A 23,061-nucleotide genomic window follows, 5' to 3' on the forward strand; every position below is an offset into this window, starting at 1 on the left:
TGCTGGAAACAGCAACATCTCAATCTTTTAGAAGTACTTATTTAATGCTGATTTAATGTACTTCTTCTGAAAGGCTGGATCATGTTTTTTTTGTTAAAGGAAAAATTAGGGCAATGATTAAGTCTAGTGGCTTCAGAATTTGGTATTCAAAAGCATGTTCCAACCTCAAAGATTTTAAACTTCTCACATATTTCTTATGGTCTCTTATTTGCTAATTTTTACACCATATTATCAACCCGAGTTTCCAAGTTGTGGATTCAAAATCTCTTCCTTCACTTTGCATAATGTTAGCTGTACTGAGTGTGTGCTGCACTGTCAAAGATGCTACCTTGTGGGTGAAATACAAGGCCAAAACTGCTAGAGCAGATCTCAAAGAAACCACAATGCTTTTGAGGAACAACTGAGAAACCTTTAATGCCTTGGTCGCTATTTTTAATCCCTCAACTGATATCATGAAGATGGATTGTCCGGTCAGTATAACGTGAGCTTGTTGGTTGTATGATCCAACAGTGACTACATGCGTGTATCGTGCACTTCACTCTTCTAATAGTTTCATGGTAATAGAAGCAGGAGTAGGCTAATTGGCAGCTTTGCCATTCATTAAGATCATGGCTGATCTATCCGTCATCTCCGCTCCTCCTCCTACCTGTATTATCTCTATAACCCTTAATTCCCCTACCATGCAAAAACCCGTCTAACAGTGTCTTGAATATATTTAATGAAGCTGTCTCTACGCTTCTTTGGGCAGAGAATTCCATAGATTCATTACTCTCTGGGGGAAAAAGCAGTTCCTCGTCATCTCTGTCCTAAATTTACCCCCCCACTAATATTGAGGCCAATGCTCCCTCATCCTCGACTCATCCACTAGCAGAAATGACTTGCCTGCCTCTATTTTATATGTTTCTATAAGATCCCTTCTCATTCTTTTAAATTCTAGTGAGTACAGACCCAAACAGCTCAACCTCTCCTCAGAGGGTAAATCTCCCCCCCCCCCCCCCCCCAAGCAATGAAAGTAGTCTGTGTGCCTTCCTGATTACCTGTTGCATCTGCAAATCAACTTGCAGCAATTCATATGCTAACATTCCCAAGTCCCTCTGTCTAACAGCATGTTGCAAACTTTTACCATTTAAATAATATTCTGACCGACTATTTTTACTTCCAAAATGGATAGCCTGACATTTCCCAACATTGTACTCTATCTGCCAGACCCTTGCCCCTTCACTAAACCTATCTAGACCCTCCACATCCTCTGCACTGTTTTCCTTTCCACTCAATTTAGTGCATCAGCAGACTTGGATACATTACACTTGGTCTCCTATATTGCAGGCCCAACACCAACCCCTGCGGCACCCTGCTCACCACTGATCTCCAACCCTAGAAACACCCATTTATCCCAACTCTCTGCTTTCTATTGGTTAACCTGTCCTTTGTACATGCTAGTACATTCCCTGCAACTCGATGTATTCTTCTCTTAGGGTAAGTCTTTTATGCGGCATCTTGTCGAAGGCCTTCTGGAAATCCAAGTATACAATGTCCAGCTGTTCCCCACCATCTACCACGCTTGTTACATCCTCAAAGATCTCCAGTAAGTTTGTCAAACACAATCTTCCCTTCCTGAATCTATGCTGCGCCTGCCTGATGGAACCCTTTCTACCCAGATATCTCACTATTTCCTCTTTAATGATAGCCTCTAGTAATTTCCCAACTACAGATGTTATGCTAACTGGCCTTTGGTTACCTGCCTTTCGTCTATACAGTTTTTTAAACAGCGCCGTGACATTCACTGACTTCCAGTCAACCGGGACCTGCCCAAAGTACAGTTAATTTTGGTAAATTACCACTAACTCATTTACTAATATTATTTCTGTCTGCACCCTGGGTTGCATTCTGTCAGGACCAGGTGACATATACCTTTTGACCTTCAAATTTGCTTAACACTATCCTTTATTGATAACCATTGAATTGAGATTCTCCCCTCCCATCGTATCCCTAACATCATTCTTTGGCGTGTTAGACACATCACTATGAAAACTGACACAAAATAGTTAGTCAAGGCCTCAGCTGTTTCTGCAATATCCAATACCAATTCCTCTTTCTCTTCCTGGAAAGGATCTACGTCTACTTTATGAATTTATAAAAAACTTTTCCTTTACCTGCTTTTATATTCTGTGCTAATTTGCATTCATAATCTATCTTTCTTTATTGCTTGCTTCGTGGTTCTTTGGGAAAACATTAGAAAGTAACAATCTTCTTGTTTCCCACTACTCTTGGCCACTTTGTAAGCCTGAGCTTTTACTTTGATGCCTTCCTTTATTTCCTTGGTTATCAAAGGCTGGCTCTTCCTACCCTTGCTATCCTTGTTTTTGACCAGTATATACTTTCCTTAAGTAGTGTGAAGAATCTCTTTGAAAGTCCTCCTCTGTTCCTCAACTGTTTCACCATATAACTTGTGTTCCCAGTCTAATTTAGCCAACTCCTTCCTCATCCCATTATAGTCTCCCTTGTTTAAGCAGAACACCCTGGTTTTAGATTATACTATTTCACCCTCCATTTGCATCTAAAATTCAGTCATATTGTGATCACTCTTTCTGAGAGAATCTTTAATGGTAGAGTAGTTAATTTTACCTGTCTCAGTACACAGGACCGGATCGAAGATTGCACACTTCCTTGTATGTTCAGTAACATGCTGTTCAATAAAGTTATCATGGATGAGTTCTATGAACTCCTCTTCAAGACTGGTCAAATGAAATTGGTAGAGGCAATCGATGTGCACGATTACTGCTGTCCCATTCGTACATGCATCAGATATTTCTTAATTGATCGCCTATGCCACTGTAGCATTATTATTGGGTGACCTACAGACTACTCCCACTAGTGACTTTTTCCCCTTACTATTCCTGATCTCCACCCAAATGGACTCAATATTTTGCTCCTTAGATCCAATATAGTGTCTCCCTATTGCCCCAATCTCATCCTTAATTAAGAGCTCCACCTCCCTTACCTTCCTGCCTATCCTTCCTAATTACCTGATACACTTAGATATTTAATTCCCAGTCATCAGTACCCTGCAACCGCGTTTCTGTAATTGCAACTAAATTATACCCCTTTGTACTGATTCACGCAACAAGTTCATGGACTTTATTTTGAATACTACAGACATTCAGATAAAGAGCCCTTGTCTTCATTGTCCCTTTTAGAATCTAGCAATCTCCCTGTCTTTTGCATATGATTCTGTCACCCAATTTTACTTTTGTTATGTTGTCCGCATTGCTTCCTTCTGCCTAGACTCCCGTCCTCTTGCCATTTTAATCTACCCTTCCTCAGTCTCTCTATGCTCGTTGCATCTTGTGACCTGATGCTCTGGTTCTGCCAACTTAATTTAAAGCTGCCCCAACAGATCTAGCAAACCTGCCCGCAAAGATATTGGAGCCCTCTAGTTCAGGTGTAACCTGTCCCTTTTTGTATGGGTCATACCTTCCCCAGAAGAGAACCCAATGATCTAAAAATCTGAAACATTGTCCCCTGTTCTAATAACAGGTTTGAAGTCTGAAGGAGGAGGTCTTGTTCGAATTATGCCAGTCCTTGCTGAGATGACAACTAGAAATCTTGTACAGTATTTGTGTTCTTAAAGACCAAACTATTCACCTTGAGATGATTTAGCCAATGTCCATTGAATTAATTCTTGAATGAAAGAGTTGACATGAGAATGAGGGTATGTTTTCTCTTCAGAAGTTGTATGGCAAAGTTGTATTCTTTGACGTTTAAAGAATCGGATGTAATCTCACTGAAATATGGGATTCTCAACAAGTTTGGCACAGCAGATCAGGGCTTCCCAAAGTGGTGTTTGAGAATCCAAGTGGGGTCACAAGCTGAATTTCTGGATTCTCTCACTCCCAGGCAACAATACTTCCTATACCATCTTTCTCAGTTCTTACCAAAGGGGTTGTGACAATGTTTAGGCCATGAAATGTAGTTATTTTAGGGAAAATCTTGCAGACGGACTGCAGTAGATGTCAAAGGCTGTTCCTCCTGTTTGCTGAGCCTACAACTGAAGTGTTGACCCTTTCAAGTTTAGACGAACAATTTCTTCACTTAGAGGATTATGAATCTCCCGACTCTGCAAAGCTGAGCCTAGATCTACAAGGCCAGATAGTGAGATAATGTGTATTTTAATGTTCTGGTGGGCTGAGTCTTCCAAGTCAGATTGCTACTCTATTCCTTTTTACTTGCCCCCTCCCTCTCCACATTTCTGGCTTGAAGTCCCAACTTGGGCTTCTTTCGAAGTTTGGAGCTCACCCATTCCAAAAGCTTTCTAACTATCTTGCACGATCAGGGTTAGAAGAAAACCATGCATTCTTTTTATTGCAGTAAATGGCCTCGACAAGGAGAGAAGATAAGTTGAAGAGGAGGAGTGTGGGTGGGCAGGCAAGGAGTAAGTAAAAGCTGGGTTCTGTGAACAATATGAACTTGATGAGGCCCTGAAGGAAGTACCAAAAAAATCTACAAAAAGGCGCAAGTTCTATGGAAATTAAACTGAGATTAGAAATCAAAATTTCTCTGGAGATGTAAACTGGTTGAACTGTACAAGATATACTGGCTATCTGAAATCAATAGATGATTCTAGTGCTGCAGTAAAGGCCACATTAGAAGATAGCAGTGAAATCCAAAAATTTGTACAAAGATGCAATAAAACGTATGTATTTGGTAAACCTATGCCATTAAAATGATTTTAAGCAAAGTTTTTGCTTAAAATCACTTGTGCAATTTTGTGAAGACTATTCATGTGTAATTCACACAGGTTGTGTGCTGCTTTGTGCTGGAGATCAAGCTAAATCCTATAATTTCAGCTCTACAGACTTAAGGAAGATTGATTTTTGAAGGATTATGTGACTAACACTGATGCCATATGCTAAGTGGACACCTAGGTTAATTTGCAAGACCTGTCTTTTGCCATTTAATACATAATTTATAGTTTTATAATTGACTGCAGTTTGAATGTTGCTCCATTTGGTTGATTCTGGGTTTCAGAATGAATTTTGTTGCATAAGTATTTAGGTTTTGCTTTGTTTGAATCTTTGTATTGTAAAAATTCTTCTGTTTTAACTTGTGGAATCTTGTGGGTTTTTCTTTCTGTAAGACAAGCTGCTGAACCAAACTGCATTATAACAATTTATCTTGGTGAATTGAAGACCAGTTTTATACGTTCAACTTCAGAAGAAATGTAGATTATTGCATACAGTTATTTAATATTAAGTTACATTGAGCAATTGTTTTGGATATAGCTTTGGATTGCTTACAACTCCAGTTTTGTTTGCTGTAAACTTGTGCATTTATAACTTTTTTTGGGAATAGGTGACAAATGACTGAAGTGAAACAGAAGAAAGTGGCAGTAACAATATGAAGTTGTATGTATTTCTGGTTAACACTGGAACTACTCTTACATTTGACACAGAACTTGCTGTACAGACGTAAGTATATATCTTCAGAATTTTACCAATATCTGCAGATCCCAAAGACTCCTCTTCATGCAGAAAACACTTATAGTGCCATTTAATCTTACAGCACAGAAACAGCCCCTTCCATCCAAACAGTCCATGCCAAACATAACCCCAAACTAAACTAGACCCATCTGCCTGCTCCTGGACCGTATTTCCCCCCAAATCTTTCTTCTTCTTACTTATCCAAATGTCTTTTAAATATTGTAATTGCACCCACATCCACCACTTTCTCAGGAAGTTCAGTTCACATATGAACCACCCTCTGTGTAAACAAAAAATGCTCCTCCTGTCTTTAAGTCTCTGTCCCCTCACTTTAAAAATGTGTTTTCTGGTCTTGAAATCCCTATCTTAGGGAAAAGATGACAACTGTTATCTATACCTCTCATAAGTTTATAAACTTCAGTCAGGTTGCCTCTCAACCTCCTATTCTCCAGTGAAAGAAGTCCCAGCCTCTCAAACCTTCCATACCCGACAACATCCTGGTAAATCTTTTCTGATCCCTATCCAGCTTAATAATATCCTTCCTGTAATTGGACAACCAGAACTGGATACAGTATTCCAGAAGAGGCCTCACTTATGTCCTATATAATTTCAACATGACACCCCAACTTCTTTACTCAACAGTTCAATGTATTTGCTGTGATATTGATATGTCAGTTATTCCTGATCTGGGCACTATGTGCTTTATAATTGGTGCTACAAAAATACACTTATTATTAACATTTTTTCAAAGGATCTGTCTTTAATCACACATGTTTAATAACAAAATTTAATATATGTGCTGAGTAATCATTACAGGAGCTAAAGTCTGTTATTCCTTTTAATGAACTAAATTATATCCTATATAAATGATAGTTAGAAGATTTTTAAAAAATGGTTTTTCTTTTTCCTTTATCTTATCTCCAATCTGCACATATTTTATGATTGGTCTGCTGTGGGTAAAAAAGTCATTGAAGCTGTCTTCCTTTTGAGGGTTGTATCCAAGCTAAGTTGATTTGCATTGTCTATAACATAAAGAAGGCATTTTGTACAGATTTCATAAGTTCTTTTCCTGTTTTGACCCACATTTATTTTTACTAACATTGTTGTTGGTGCATGGGAAAAGTTCTGAAAAAAAGCCCTGCCTTGGATTGCTGTTTAAAATTTACAATGAAGCAATATGCTTTCCTATTTAAAAAAAACATCAAGACCTGCAGATGCTGGAAATCCAATAATAAATGTCTTGCTTCTGTTCCACTGTAGGCTGAAAAGTGGGTTCATATTCCATACTTCTTGGTATGAGTTTTTTTAAACTGAAGTTGGAATAGTTTCTTTAGCATAAGTTGAATGAAGCATCAGAGTTGGAGTGACAGTCTTAAACTTTATTTTGAGAAAGCTCAATGAGCTCTGTTTTGAACTGTTTTGTATTTTGCCTTTGGAGATTTGAAGTTTGCCTCCGTTGGTTCTTCGATTTGAACCATAAATATTGGAAAGGGATGAGAATACAATATTGCGACACTTTTACATCAAAGATAGTTTGGGGAAAAATGGCTCAAGTCTTACTTTGGGAGAAAGTGAGGGCTGCAGATACTGGAGATCAGAGCTGAAAATGTGTTGCTGGAAAAGCGCAGCAGGTCAGGCAGCATCCAGGGAACAGGAGAATCGACGTTTCGGGCATAAACCCTTCTTCAGGAATGAGGAAAGTCCCTCCTCCCTATCTTTTTATCTCCCCCAAGTCCCTCCTCCCTACCTTTTATCTCAGCCTGCTGGACACACTTTCCTCACCCTGCAACCGCAAGAAATGCAAAACTTGCGCCCACACCTCCCCCCTTACTTCCCCCCAAGGCCCCAAGGGACTCTTCCATATCTGCCACAAATTCACCTGCACCTCCACACACATCATCTATTGCATCCGCTGCACCCGATGTGGCCTCCTCTATATTGGGGAGACAGACCGCCTACTTGTGGAACGTTTCAGGGAACACCTCTGGGACCAACCAACCCAACCACCACATAGCCCAACACTTTAACTCCCCCTCCCACTCCACCAAGGATATGCAGGTCCTTGGACTCCTCCATCGCCAGACCATGGCAACACGACGGTTGGAGGAAGAGCGCCTCATCTTCTGCCTGGGAACCCTCCAACCACAAGGGATGGACTCAGATTTCTCCAGTTTCCTCATTTCCCCTCCCCTCACCTTGTCTCAGTCAAATCCCTCGAACTCAGCACCACCTTCCTAACCTGCAATCATCTTCCTGACCTCTCCGCCCCCACCCCACTCCGGCCTATCACCCTCACCTTGACCTCCTTCCACCTATCGCATTTCCAAAGCTCCTCCCTACCTTTTATCTTAGCCTGCTGGACACGCTTTCCTCATTCCTGAAGAAGGGCTTTTGCCCGAAACGTCGATTCTCCTGTTCCTTGGATGCTGCCTGACCTGCTTTTCCAGCAACACATTTTCAGCTCAAGTCTTACTTTGGCCAGGATGATCCAAACTCCAATGATCACGTTTTTTTAATACTGGTGTATCTTGTGCAATTTCTTATCTGTTAAAATCAACAAATTATTTCCTTTGCTGTATGGTGCTTTTGGACAAAATTGAGATTTTTATTTTAAGTACAACTTTGCATTGGGAAAAATATTAGTGCATGAAGTGCCATGTTTGATCTTGGCTTTTCCTAAGACTTAAATTTGAAAACTTATAACCACGTGGATGAAGTCCTATCTTTAACATTTTTAACATGCTTCCGCCTATTATGATCTAGAATAAGTTTTTGGCCATGTAATACTACAAGAAATAGACATAATGATCCATAACCTAGCATGCATCGTGATATAAAGTTAGTACTTTTTTATGGTTTATTTCTGAATGATCTAATTTGTGAATTCCGGTCATATTTGTGCTGGCAGCAACTCTGCACTTAAGGTCAATAATTCAACACATCAATGCATCTTTTATACCTCGGTTGATATTTAATAAATCCTTTGCAGTTGAACTAAATTGTGATAAAGCCATGGAGATCCTCACATAAATGCCCTTGGGCTCATCAAATCCGTGCTAGTCAAAAGCAGACACCTAACTATTCCCATTTTCTCAGTTCATTCTTCATCTTATGAGTCACTTTGCCAACCTGGTTGCTATGACATTCTTTTTCTATTGAAAGTCATGGTTTAATTGAGGGATCGAAGTTTTGGCCCATAGCCTCATGTCTTAGCATTGCAAATGCTCCTTAAAATGTTACATTTAATGAATGTGAACATAGGAGGTAGAGTTAGTAATTTTGCAGATGACACCAAAATTGGAGGTGTAGTGGACAGCAAAGAAGATTACCTCTAGAGTACTATGGGATTTTGATCAGATGGGCTGAGGAGTGGCAGATAGAGTTTAATTTAGATAAATGAGGTGTTGCATTTTGGGAAAGCAAATCTTAGCAGGACGTAAACATGTAATGGTAAGATCCTAGGGAGTATTGCTGAACAAAGAGACCTTGGCATGCAGGTTCATAGCTCCTTGAAAGTGGAATCGCAGGTAGATAGGATAGTGAAGAAGGCGTTTGGTATGCTTTCCTTTATTGGTTAGAGTATTGAGTACAGGAGTCGGGAGGTCATGTTGTGGCTGTTCAGGGCATTGGTTAGACCACTTTTGGAATATTGCGTGCAGTTTTGGTCTCCTTCCTATTGGAAAGATGTTGTGAAACTTGAAAGGGTTCAGAAAAGATTTACAAGGATGTTGCCAGGGTTGGAAGATTTGAGCTATAGGGAGAGGTTGAATAGGCTGGGGCTGTGTTCACTGGAGTGTCAGAGGCTGAGTGGTGACCTGATAGAGGTTTATACAATCATGAAGGTCATGGATAGATAAGGTCTTTTCCCTGGGGTGGGAGTCCAGAACTCGAGGACATAGGTTTAGGGTGAGAGGGGAAAGATGTAAAAGACCTAAGGGGCCACATTTTCATGCGGAGGGTGGTGCATGTATGGAATGGGCTGCCAGAGGAAGTGGGGGAGGCTGGTACAATTGCAACATTGAAAAGGCATCTGGATGGATATATGACTAGGAAGGGCTTGGAGGGATATGAGCTGGTAAGTGGGACTAGATTAAGTTGGGATATCTGGTCGGCATGGATGAGTTGGACCAAAGAGTCTGTTTCCATGTTGTACATCTCTACGACTCTACAAAGGTTTCTGCCTCTACCATCCTTTACAGGCAGTGCATTCCACATTCCCACCATCTTCTGGGTGGGCAAAAATAATCCTTGTCTCCTCTAAACCTTCTGCCTTTTATTTTAAATCTGTGTCCCCTAAGCAATGATCCTTCATCGTGGGAAGAAATTTATTTCTGTCTACTGTATCTATGCCCCTCGTAATTTTATACATCTCAATCATGTCCTTTCAGTTTTTTCTGCTCTAAGGAAAACCACCCTGCTCTGTTCAATCTCTCTTCATTGCTGAAACTCTCCAGCCTTGGCAACCTCCTGATAAATCTCCTCCACAACCTTTCCAATGCTATCAGATTCCTCCTATAATATGAATTCTAGAATTGCTCACATTGTGTAGCTGTGGCCTAACCATGTTGTATGCAGTTCCAACATAATCTCTGTACTCTTAAATGCTGTGATGTGTTTCAATGACAGAGATGCGGGAACATAGAATTCTGCAATATGAAATAGAGAGTATTCAATCATCCACTTGATGTTAATTCTGGGCAAATCAGATCTCAAAGTAAGACCTGATTTAATAGATGATGAGTTTTATTTTTGCAGTTTGGTTACTGTGGCAATTAGTCACCAAACGTACTGGCTTGCCAGTGTTCTTTTAACACACAAACACAAGTTTATTGCATTGAAGGGCAATAACAAAGCGAAATTATAATTTCAAAAAATCTTAACATTAACAGCAAAAATAGATATTCAATTCATTTCTTAGCCAGTCCTTTATAGATACTTCATCCTAGTGAAGTATCACTCATATTTTAACTCCTCAATTTCTTTAACTGACTTGTTTCATTTCTGAGGTTATGGATTCCTTTTTGGTTCTGACAGCCCAAAGTTTTCTACCAACTCTCAGAATCTAGCAATTCCATAAAGCAAACTCCCACAGTCAGCAGGTTTAACAAATTACTCTTCTGCTAGGATGAAACTCCAAGGCTGAAGCTGACTCCTCCATTTTTTCTATATGTTGTAAAACTCATCATTGTACATACTTCATCAATTAAATAATAGATATTTAAGCACATATATGGTTGACGTTTCGAGGATGAGCTCTTCATCAGGAAGTTTCCTGATGAATAATTCATGCTCGAAACGTTGACTCTCCTGCCCCTCGGCTGCTGCCTGACTGGCTATGCTTTTCCAGCACCACACTTTTTGACACTGATTTCCAGCATCTGCAGTCCTCACTTTATCCCATTTAGGCATGTATCTTAGTTTCATACAATTTGGAAATTATGCATTTAGCTGACTGTACCAAGTAACTTCCTGACTTTTCAAACAAAAACCTACCCTTCACAGAACGGAAACTGAAAACCTAATCACCTCTACTTTAAAATTCAGATTCCCAAGTAACAATATCTACCTGTATCGTGGCATACTAATGAAAATATTACTAGCTGTCTACGTGAACTCATGTTGCTATTATCTGACCATGTGGCCCAACAAATACCAAATCCTCTCTCAAATTTTTTGTACTTAGTTTGCCAAAATTAATGAAAAATTGTGATCTTGTAAAATGTGTATTTAATGTGTAAGTTATAATTTGTAATAAATTGAATTTGCAAAATATGATTTCTAGTTAGGCATTATTCAAAATTGAGATAGTTAACTTTATTCTTAAGTAAATGTTCTGAATTTGTAACTTCAGTGTTGCAGATCTGAAGCATGCAATCCAAGCTAAATATAAGATCGCGACTCAGCATCAAGTGTTGGTCGTCAATGGAGGAGAGTGCATGGTTGCTGACAGACGTGTTTGTAGCTACAGTGCTGGGACGGTATGTGACCATTAAGTTCAAGTGGCTGAATAAATGCGCCGTTGTTTTAAAGAAAATGTGTGCATTTTTGAGAATTTCAAGGTTGCAGTCACTGGTTAAAGCTTTAAGTGCAGAGTCCAAATGAAACTATTTTGGATTGAAGTTTATTTTACTATATAGATCACAGATTTCTTTGTGCCATGACCAGATGAGGGGGATAAGTTGGCTCCTCATTCAACCACCTCAATTGGCCACAACAAAGATTTAAGTTTGTTAACTTAAGGTTATACCCCTCTCCAATTAAGATGGTTGTTAACAAATGTCTGCTTGAGCAGAAAGGAACAAATTAAATGCATAAAAGAAAGAACACTTATTATTTGCTCATGCAGAGGAAAAATGGAAATGTGACATTAAGCACAGCCAAGTGTTTTTTTTTATTTAAAAAAAAAGCATGTGTGATTGCAATCTTTGCCTTAGAATAAAATGTTAATTTAAATTTGTTTGTTTTCCAATTCATGTTGAAATTTGGACATTTGACCAATAGGTGAAGCCTATTGCTATTTTAAGCCATTTTTCTGGTTGCTTTTTAAATATAACTGCAGTCCATTTAAGCCCCAGATGTTAAATCGGCCAGTTGACTTTTGCATTCCATAGTTCATGTTTTATGTCACCATGTTATACATAACTGTGATCTTGGGCAGTTTTGGTTTGTGATAAATTTCATGATTATACACAATTTAAAGATGTTTGATTTGAAATTTTATAATAGATTAAAGATCATGGAGATTAGATTAGATTCCCTACAGTGTGGAAACAGGCCCTTCGGCCCAACAAGTCCACACTGTCCCTCCGAAGCGCAACCCACCCAGACCCATTCCCTATATTTACCCCTGACTAATGCACCTAACACATCAGGCAATTTAACATGGCCAATTCAAGTAACTTGTACATCTTTGGACTGTGGGAGGAAACCGGAGCACCCAGAGGAAACCCACGCAGACACAGGGAGAATGTGCAAACTCCACATAGACAGTTGCCCGAAGCAGGAACTGAACCCAGGTCCCTGGCGCTGTGAGGCTGCATTGCTAACCACTGAGCCACCGTGCTGCCTCTTTGTTATTATAATTTACAAATTAGCCATTAAGCATTCAACTGTTATCATAGGACTTTTGTTGTGCTGTAAAATCAACAATATCCCTTTCTACTATTAATTCCTCAAAAGCATCAAATTGAATGTGCTTTCATGTAAGGATATGAAATAGATCCAAAAAGGATACCAACACGGAAACAGACATCAGTCGAACTCCTCAATATCAACCAGGTTATGGCTTATTGGCTGAAAACTAGACTAACATTGTGACTAAGGAGAGGCTGAAAGAGATTTAGCATAATTAAGATGAAGTTAGCAGTGAGATTAAAGGCCTTGAACATTGGAACAGGAAGCATGAAAATGTTGCCAGTTAATTTGGGATAATTATGGAGTAAAAGTAACCAGGCAGTATTAGATAGATAGTTATCAATAATCTAAATCAGGTCTATATTGTAATCTTGCATTGAAACAAGTTGTACTAACTATAAACATATTGGCTTTCAGTGAGAGAACTTTTAGCATGTGTCCATTTTTTTCAAATGAAGTTTAGGAGGATCTTAGTGCATTCAGAATAAAGTAACCAAGATTGATTTCTGGTATTTGGATCTGAAAATTTGAGAGATTTGTTGCATTTATCTATCTTTTTCCAGAGAAAACGGATTGAAACTAATGTTAAGAGGAAAGGAAAGTTTAGATGTTAAAAAGTTGGAATTCAACATGTGCACAAAATGAATTGGCAATCAGCAAGATTTGGAAATGAATGCTATGTTTGCTATTTGCTTCCCACAGCTCTGCCCTCCCACTGTCAAGTCTCAGGATAGACTCTCAGCAAAGAAAATGCTGTGTCATTAGTTAAATATCATCTTTTGAAACCATTAAATGTATCAGGATAAAGACAATTTTTTTTTAGATGTTTATTTGGAGCAAAATGGTTACTGTGACTGCAGAAGTTTTGTACCTGAGAAGTATGATTCAGAATGTATCATGTAAAACGTAAGATTGATGCAAGTAACCAAATGAAAATGGCAATTTAATAAATTGCCTTTTTTAATCTATCCATAATTTAATGTGGTGTACTCTATATTTAACATGAAATGTCTACATTTTTGTCTTATTTTGCATTGCAGTAAGTTTTCAGGATTTAGTATGATGCGTATGAATTTGAATCAGTGTTTTAATTTAAAATGCGTATGTCAGATGGAACATAATTTGCATAGCCATTGTAATTGTACATTCATTAAAGATATTGCCAGGGTGTTCTAATAAGTTTCTGTTACAAAGTGGTTAATCCTTCCTGTTTTGTAGGAAGATGATTTGAATTCATAGCTAAAGCCAATCTGAATTTATTTTTATACATTTTTAAATCACAGGATACAAATCCCATATTTCTGTACAACAAAGAGATGATTCTGTGTGATCGTGCACCAACTATACCTAAGACAACATTTTCTGCAGAAAATGAGATGGGGCTTAAGGTAGAGGAGTCCCTTATGATGCCGGCTGTATTTCACACAGTAGCCTCTAGAACTCAACTTGCTGTGGTAAGATGGGCAAAAATCTATCCATGGGGTTTGTTTGCACTTCATGCAAGTTACTGAAAGTAATTGTTGAAATATTATTTTTCTGAATTGATGTTATCGTGAAATTCAAATGGTTCTCTAAATCATTGCAGCAGTATTAATCAACTAACATATTTCTGATCTGCCAAAGCAGTACTCTAAATAGAAAACTGTTTGTTTTGTCCTCATTGTACGAGAGACTTTGTGCAACGTTTACTCAGTTGTACCACTCAAATTAAATGTTAATTCATGAAGATGCACCTTTTTGATACAGAATCTCAGTTAACAATTTCAGATTTATGTTATTTAGGTACAGTGTTAGATGTAGGCCCCAGGTTGCAAACATTTTCTATCCAGAATCCGTTTGTAAGTTGATTTGTGTATGAGTCAGGGCATAATGCAGGACAAAAAAAAAAGAGCCATTTGTAAGTGCAGGATATGTTAGTATGTCAAGTCTTTTAAAAAATGACATCCATGCATGAGAGTTAATTCGTAAATACGAGTATTTGTATATAAGATGTTTGTAAATTAGGGATCCGATGTACATTTTAAAAAAAAAAGTTTAATGGAGGAATTTTTCCTACCTTGTTGCTGCTGCTCCCCCAGTGAGTGGTAATGCCTTGCAATTCTGTAATGTAGACTGAAACTTGAAATAAGTACTCCCATGGAACCTTTTTGAAGTGTTAACCTGCAATTAAATGAGCTTCATTAATATTTGGTCATTTATCTGTCTGCCTTTTATTGTAAAAATATATTTTTCAGGGGTTTTTTTTATCACCAATTTTGCGGTGTTTTAACTTGTACAAATGGAGACAGTCTGCTAATTTTAAATCTTGCACTTGTTTCCTTTTAAGAGCTATCTTTTAATGTCAAAATTGCTGAAAGATAGTGTCAATGTTTAAGAATAGGTTGATGAGGGAAAAGGGCTAAGATGTATGTAGGAGTAGTGGGTAAATGTGATTAGATAAATTCACTTGCATGGAGGACAAACAACAAAACGGTGATTCACTAGAAAGCCTGCTTCAGTGTTCTTGTATTTCTGAAAATGATCTGCATACACGTGATGGTGATAAAAGTGTATTCCCCATCACATTTGCCTCTGAAGTGGCAAACCAGATTTTTAGCCAAACTTCATTATCGTGCTATCAGCCATTTTGGGTGCGTTATGAAAGTCAGTAGTTTACAATCCACAGCTTACATTTCTATGAAATTCCTGAACTTTAATTCCTGTGACAGCTAGCATCTGCTTCTAGTTGTAGCATAATATTAATGAAATAACCATTAGGTGCCTAATTCTGCTGCTCACAACAGCTCTACAAAATTAACACTTCATCTGTAAACAGGAGCTTTATTTCACTTTCATCAGACACTTAGCCGATTCTGATACTAACCTTTAGTTAAGAGTCATCCCTTCTTTGAGAAATATTACATAATCTAAATAACTTGAATCCGTATCTCAACTGGGATACTTTGCCAGTCCATATTTATCACATTAGGTAGCTCTGGCATCGACATAAATTTCCAAAGAAGTCCAAAATCTCTGCTCTGCAGATTTTATTTCATGCATCTGATCAACTTAATTTGTGAAGCTAGGTTTAAAAGCACTGAAGAGGGAACTTTAAAATGACTGCACCTTTTCTTATTGCAAATCTGTAAAACTGACCACCAAATAACTTTGTGAACGAAGTTCCTCCACATTAGCAATGCTGTACCAATATTTTAATATATTGTTGCAATTTTATTTTAACTCTGATGTTCCATTTAAAGCAAGTCAATAAAAAGATTGGTTCCATTGCTCTGGAGTTCCTTACAAATATAATTTCTAATTTCCAAGCAATATGTACATATTCAAAAAGTGTACAATATAATTGAGGAGCCACAATATTACTGTGGCTAGACAGTAGGAAGTCAGACGAAAATATCTAGGTTGGGCATTCAAACTGGAAAGCACTTCAGAAGTAGCAAATTAGATACTTAATATTTTAGCCAAGTGCACAGGGATCTTGTGCATGATTCACACATATAGGGAAACATTTAATTACTGTAGATATCAATTATGCATGTGTTTTTTTAAAAAAATCAACTTTACACTTAAGATTTTTGTCTGGTTCATGTTTTGAGGAAAGTTTTTCTACATTTGGGTCATTGTTGTTCTACATTGCAAGTAGTAATTGGCTCCTCAATTATATTGTGCACTTTTTGAATATGTACATATTGCTTGGAAATTAGAAATTATATTTGTAAGGAACTCCAGAGCAATGGAACCAATCTTTTTATTGACTTGCTTTAAATGGAACATCAGAGTTAAAATGAAATTGCAACAATATATTAAAATATTGGTACAGCATTGCTAATGTGGAGGAACTTTGTTCACAATGATCAGTTGTCAAACACTGCAGGCATTGGTATACGATGTAAATCATGCTTAATAAATATCAAAGGGGTGAAGATTAGTGGGAAAGGGTGAAATCATATTCATTTTCTGGAAATGTAACAGTCTACAGTGATTTGAGGATTGTAAACAGGTATGTATGCTTACAGCATTCTTGTAAAGTTTGAGACCCTCCTTCAAATGCTCTGAACTTGCTCTTTTAATGAGATGTACTGCTTTTTCAGCATTTTATCCTTTTTATGTTCCTCTTGACTCTTTTATCAATATTCTTTCTGTCTGCTAACTAATTACTTTCTCACTGGCATTTTTTTCCACAGCATTCTTAGTTAGATTTTGCCCTGAGTGTCACTTTGTCATCTGAACCTCTGATAAGTTGAACTAGCCATCACTTTGAACCAATGAGATGTCTATAGTGGCACAGTGGTTAGCACTGCTGCCTCACAGTGCCAGAGACCCCGGTTCAATTCCTGCCTCAGGCAACTGTCTGTGTGGAGTTTGCACATTCTCCCCGTGTCTGCATGGGTTTCCTCCAGGTGCTCTGGTTTCCTCCCACAGTCCAAAAAAAAATGTGCAGGTTGGGTGAATTGGCCATGCTAAATTGCCTGTAGTGTTAGGTGAAGGGGTAAATGTAGGGGAATGGGTCTAGGTGGGTTGCTCTTCGGAGGGTCGGTGTGGACTTATTGGGCCGAAGGGCCTGTTTCCACACTAAGTAGTCTAATCTAATCTAATCGCAGAACTTTTGTTTCTGTGACAGAGTATACATTCTATCCCATAGGGATGCTGTTATGAACCAGACCTGATATTTTGGCTCCAGATCATGCCTTCAAGAATTAAAGTTCTCACATGAATAATGGAAAGTCCTGCACAGTTCTGTCAGAACTACATCAACCTTCTCAATACCTATCTAGTGCCTGGTACTAGGCTTAGTCATTACCAATCTATATAATTGAAGGTTTTTATGAGGAACTCTGATAAACTGGGAGAATGTTAACTCTTTTTATTCAACTTTGAAGATTGCGTTTTGTGAAATCAGCTAAACAGGAATCTCTGGCACTTGTTCTGTAATTTTGAAATGTGTTAGTATGTTTTCTTTCTTTCCACAATCCTGTGGTGCATTTCTTTGTCAAGTAGGGCCAAGCAGAATCACATGATATTAAGACTTTGTTTTAACCAGCACCCTGTGAACTGGCACTCTTGATAACCAACAAAAATTATATATCTCAAATACCAGACATTTACTATATTATCACCAGCACTGCAAGGACCAGGTAGTCAATTTTAGTGTGAGTGAGAAGGCTCTCTGCTGGTAAGTTTTATTTAAGGAAAAGTTGCATTATTATTTAAGTGCTTTATGCTGTAAATAAAGAATAACAGTGATGTGTATACCCCCTGCATTACATTTCTATTACTTAGTTTGTGTTTTTACATTGATAATGTGGACCTCTTGATCAACCAGAATATTTGATCAACCACCACAATCCTGGTTCCATCAGTACTGGTTAATGAAAAACGTTTGCTGTACTAAATCTATGTCAGTTAAATTTAAACAAAGTAATATGAAATTATTTTAATCAATAAATATACTTAGTATGATTATGAATATTCTAAATTAGTCATTAAAGTTAATTTCCCTAGTAGTTTTATAATTGTCTATTCCTGATTGCCCTTGAAGGGTAATTGCCTTCACGAACTGTTGCAGTCCTTGATGTAGGTCCCCCACATTGTTAATAGTAAAGGATTTCCACGTTTTGAACCAGTGACAGCCAAGAAACAGCAATATAGTTCCAAATCAAGATGATATATGGCTTAAAGGGAAACTTTTAGGTGGTGGTGTTTCCATGTATTCGTTGTCTTTGTTTTCCTAGGTGGTTCAGGTTGCAGGTTTGGAAGATGCTGATGAAGGAAGCTTGGCAGGTTATTGCAATGTATCTCTTAGATGGTTCTCTGCTGCTGTTGGTGATGAAGGAAGTTAATGATGGATGTTATGTTGAATGTTCACCTTGTAATGGAGGCAAGGTCATTGGAGTAGCTGATGATGGCTAGGCTCAGGAACTGTTGATTATCTTCCTTCATGCTTAGTATGATTCTGACCAGCAGAAAGTTCCTGATTCTAGTTTTGCTGAGGCACCTTGCTGCCATACTCTTAGAATCACAGAATCCTTACAGTATGGGAACAGACTATTTGGCCCATCGAGTCCACACCAACTCTCAAAAGAGCATCCCATCCAGACCCACACTGCCATCCTATCCCTGTAACCCTGCATTTCCCATGGCTAACCTGACTAATGTGGGACGGCATGGTGGCCCAGTGGTTAGCACTGCTGTCTCTTAGCGCAAGGGATACAGGTTTGATTCCATCCTCAGGTGACTGTCCGTGTGGAGTTTGCACATTCTCCCCGTATCTGCGTGGGTTTTTTCTGGGTGCTCCAGTTTACTCCCACAATCCAAAGATGTGCAGGTTAGATGAATTGGCCTTGCTAAATTGCCCATAGTCTTCAGGGATGTGTAGGTTAGATGCATTAGTCAGGGTAAATATAGGATAATAGGGTAGGGGAATGGGTCCTGGGTGGATTACTCTTCGGAAAGTCGGTGTGGACTTGTTGGGCTGAAGAGCCTGTTTCTATACTGTAGGGATTCTCTTCTAGCCTATACATTGCTGGACACTATGGGTTTAGCACGGCCAATCCATCTAACCTGCATATCTTTGGACGTGGAAGAAACCAGATCACCTGGAGGAAACGCACACAGACACAGGAAGAATGTGTAGACTCATCACCCAAGCATGGAATCGAATCCGGATCTCTGGCGCTGTGAGACACCAGTGCTAGCCACTGATCTACTGTGCGCCCCAGATGTTATCAGCTGCTGACCTGATGTCAGTGTCGCTCCCACCTTGTCTCCATATTAAGAGCAGGGCTAGAATAAGGTCAGGAATTGAGAGGCCCTGGCAGAACCTAGACAGAACATTTGCAAGCAGATTATTCCTTTCTATTGCTGTTTGATATCACTGTAAATAGTCCTTTCTATCTCTTTGCTGATCACCAAAGGTAGAATGATAAGCATGGTTGACTTTGTGCTGCCTTTTATGGGCAGGACTTGGGCTTTCCTGGGTTGGACCAAAGCTCTTCATGTTCAGATGGATATTGTTATGGACCAGACCAGACACCCCCAACAGTTTAACAAGGTAGCCTTGACCCTAACTGCTACTTTTTCTTTAGACAAATGTGACTGGTCAAACTACTGTTAAGCAAAAACCATTTATTCAAACTCTATAGTTAAAATACATTCAAGAGAAAGAAGAACATAAAATAATTTAGCTCTCTTGGAAAACTTAACTGGATGTTAAAAAGAGTAACTATTTCTAATTAACTGTTCCAATATAGTAGTGTCCCATAAACACACTCATTTGGGGATAAAGGAAAATTGCAAGGTTTGTGAAGGTTTGTAACTCAGGTTGAGGTTTAGAGTGTAGGTTTGCTCGCTGAGCTGTGGGTTTGATATCCAGACGTTTCATTACCTAGCCAGGTAATGAAACGTCTGGATATCAAACCTACACCATAAAGGAAAATTTAGTAAAATTTTCTCTTTGGTAACTCAGCAGCAGAGTTACCCAGCTTCTAGCTGTCACCAAGAGAGTGGAAAGATAGCTTCTACCTCTTCAAGCCCTCAACAACAAATGCTTAAAGCTAAACCTAAAATAAAACTTGAAATTCCATTCTGTAATAGCTGGCCCCGCTGAGTCAAGCTGCCTCCATCGTTACAACTTTGTTTTAAAAAAAAAAATACTCGAGCTGGAAATGTGTTGCTGGAAAAGCGCAGCAGGTCAGGCAGCATCCAGGGAACAGGAGAATCGACGTTTCGGGCATAAGCCCTTCTTCAGGAATGAGGAAAGTTTGTCCAGCAGGCTAAGATAAAAGGTAGGGAGGAGGGACTTGGGGGAGGGGCGTCGGAAATGTGATAGGTGGAAAGAGGTCAAGGTGAGGGTGAAAGGTCAGACTGGGGTGGGGGCGGAGAGGTCGGGAAGAAGATTGCAGGTTAGGAAGGCGGTGCTGAATTCGATGGATTTGACTGAGACAGGGTGGGGGGAGGGGAAATGAGGAAACTGGTGAAATCCGAGTTCATCCCTTGTGGTTGGAGGGTTCCTAGGCGGAAGATGAGGCGTTCTTCCTCCAACCGTCGTTTTCCACACAAAACGACGGTTGGAGGAAGAACGCCTCATCTTCCGCCTAGGAATCCTCCAAACACAAGGGATGAACTCGGATTTCATCAGTTTCCTCATTTCCCCTCCCCCCACCCTGTCTCAGTCAAATCCATCGAATTCCGCACCGCCTTCCTAACCTGCAATCTTCTTCCCGAACCTCCGCCCCCACCCCAGTCTGACCTTTCACCCTCACCTTGACCTCTTTCTACCTATCACATTTCCGACGCCCCTCCCCCAAGTCCCTCCTCCCTACCTTTTATCTTAGCCTGCTGGACAAACTTTCCTCATTCCTGAAGAAGGGCTTATGCCCGAAACGTCGATTCTCCTGTTCCCTGGATGCTGCCTGACCTGCTGCGCTTTTCCAGCAACACATTTCCAGCTCTGATCTCCAGCATCTGCAGACCTCACTTTCTCCTCAAAAAATACTCGAGGCCTCTCAGGTTGTTTACTTTCTTACAGCCAACTCCTCTCTTGTTCAATCTCTTTTTTTTTAAGAAAAAAGGACAAAATAACCTCTTAAAGCTACAGCATTGTCACGGTATGAATGTCAAGCGCAGAATAGTTCTCTTTGAATACAATCTCAGAATAAAATGGACCTAGCACAGAAGGAGGCTCTTCATCCCATCATGTCAGTATTGGTTCCCAACAAAAGCAATTGAACTAGTTCTATGCTGTGCCCTTTCTCTGCATTTTTGTTTTCTGTGATAGTCTAATTTCATTTCGAATTGTTCAGCACATATCCCTTAAATTTGCTACTTTTATTGATCATTAATGGAAATTGCTGTGCAATGTTTGGCAGCATTGCTTATCTGTGAAACATCTGGCAATGTTCAAATGTAATTTGATATGATGCACTTTTAGATAACTTGGGCTCCAGTCTAGTACTGGGATAGGAGGTCCTCAAGTGTATTTCTGGGTATTGACCTGCATCATATTAAAATTTTCCACCCAAGTTGGTCAATTACAATCCCATTGAGCATAATGAGCAGGCTCAGTCCTGAGTTGGACGGCAAGTAGATGACCCAACACTCCAGTCTTGAGAGATCGACAGTCCCAGCATTAGAGGCTCGAAAGTCATAGGAAGAGACAAGGCAACTTGTGGTACAGATGCCCTATGAAGGCTATATTAAAGACAAAAGTAAAACTCTGGCCATCTCACAATCATGTTGTTGAGAGGTGAGAAAGAGGAGATAGAATCTGTTCCAATTCTTGTGTGATGGTGGCAGTTATCTCCATCCCTGGATCATGTTTTAGCCTTGATGGGATTCTGCATGCTGACTGGAAGATGCCAGTTGGCATCCGTAGTGTGGCTTTAATACACCCTTAATGATGCCTAATTTATTCCAGCCCACTGGTGGAGCTTTCTTCCCAAAACCAACATATTCCCAAATGGCCAGGAAGTGGGAATATGGTAGCTTGTGGTGGAAATTTGCAGGCCATCAGTCTCTGATCTTATTTCCATGGTCCTTTAAAAAATCATCGAGAGGTAATATGTCTTTAATGCATTGTCATCTTGTATAAATCGTTGCAAAAAATATTCTGCTAGGTGTGTGTATGTTTCGACTGGATTGCATCTGCTAAGTTTCACCTTACATCTGTGGAAAACAAAATATTCTAATTGATTTGTTTGATTTGATTTATTGTTTTGTAGTTGATTTTGTCCTGAAAAATCCTCATTTTTGTTCATCTTTGCTTTCAAGCATATAGATTTGAATAATTAACAGCATATCAGCAAAGTCATTTGAAGAATGAAGTACCCCACAAATTCTGATTTAATAATGTGCATAGGTTACCATGGAAATGAGTTGATATTGTGCTCTTGTTTTCTTGGGTAGGAGATGTATGAAGTAGCAAAGAAGCTTTGTTCATTCTGTGAAAGATTGGTCCATGATGAACATCTTCAGCATCAAGGTTGGGCTGCCATTATGGCCAATTTGGAGGACTGCACACATTCTTTCCAAAAGCTGCTGGCAAAGTTTGAAAATGCATACAACAGTTACGAACATTCTGTGGAAGATATTAAGCAAAAACTTACAAAGTAGGTGTTTATAAATTGTAGAACTGTTAAGTATTTATAATGTGTGCTTTTGGAAGTTATATTGTCACCTTGGAATCCACCACAACTTGTTAAAATGCTTGAATCATGCATAGATTATTTTTATTTGCTTAGACACTATAGCAATACCTGTATGTGGTATTCATGAATTACACATTTTAAAAATGTTGTTTGTTATTGTTATTATTATTCTTGTTATTGTTATTATTTATTATTATTATTTATTATTATTATGTTTCTGTGGTGCTTCATTAGTTTGAACAGGGAGTTATAGAAGTGGCCAAACAATTGGCATTCTCTATTGAGATTATGAATCCTTCAATTCT

General features: G+C 39.0%; 1 protein-coding gene across 4 annotated transcripts in view; it reads left to right on the plus strand.

Moving 5' to 3' along the window:
* Positions 1 to 23,061, plus strand: part of rb1cc1 (RB1-inducible coiled-coil 1) — a 311,576-nt gene that overhangs the window by 20,671 nt on the left and 267,844 nt on the right. For all 4 annotated transcript variants that reach the window (XM_043688321.2, XM_043688325.2, XM_043688324.2 and 1 more), the window contains 4 exons: positions 5,353 to 5,468; positions 11,332 to 11,458; positions 13,898 to 14,068; positions 22,515 to 22,717. In XM_043688321.2, the coding sequence (XP_043544256.2) occupies positions 5,398 to 5,468; positions 11,332 to 11,458; positions 13,898 to 14,068; positions 22,515 to 22,717 (572 nt within the window). In that variant the 5' untranslated portion in view covers positions 5,353 to 5,397. The remainder of the gene's footprint in view (positions 1 to 5,352; positions 5,469 to 11,331; positions 11,459 to 13,897; positions 14,069 to 22,514; positions 22,718 to 23,061) is intronic.

Source organism: Chiloscyllium plagiosum, unplaced genomic scaffold, assembly GCF_037043375.1.
Source record: "Chiloscyllium plagiosum isolate Xiang-an unplaced genomic scaffold, Cpla_swu_hap1 HiC_scaffold_4, whole genome shotgun sequence".
Classification (NCBI taxonomy): domain Eukaryota; kingdom Metazoa; phylum Chordata; class Chondrichthyes; order Orectolobiformes; family Hemiscylliidae; genus Chiloscyllium; species Chiloscyllium plagiosum.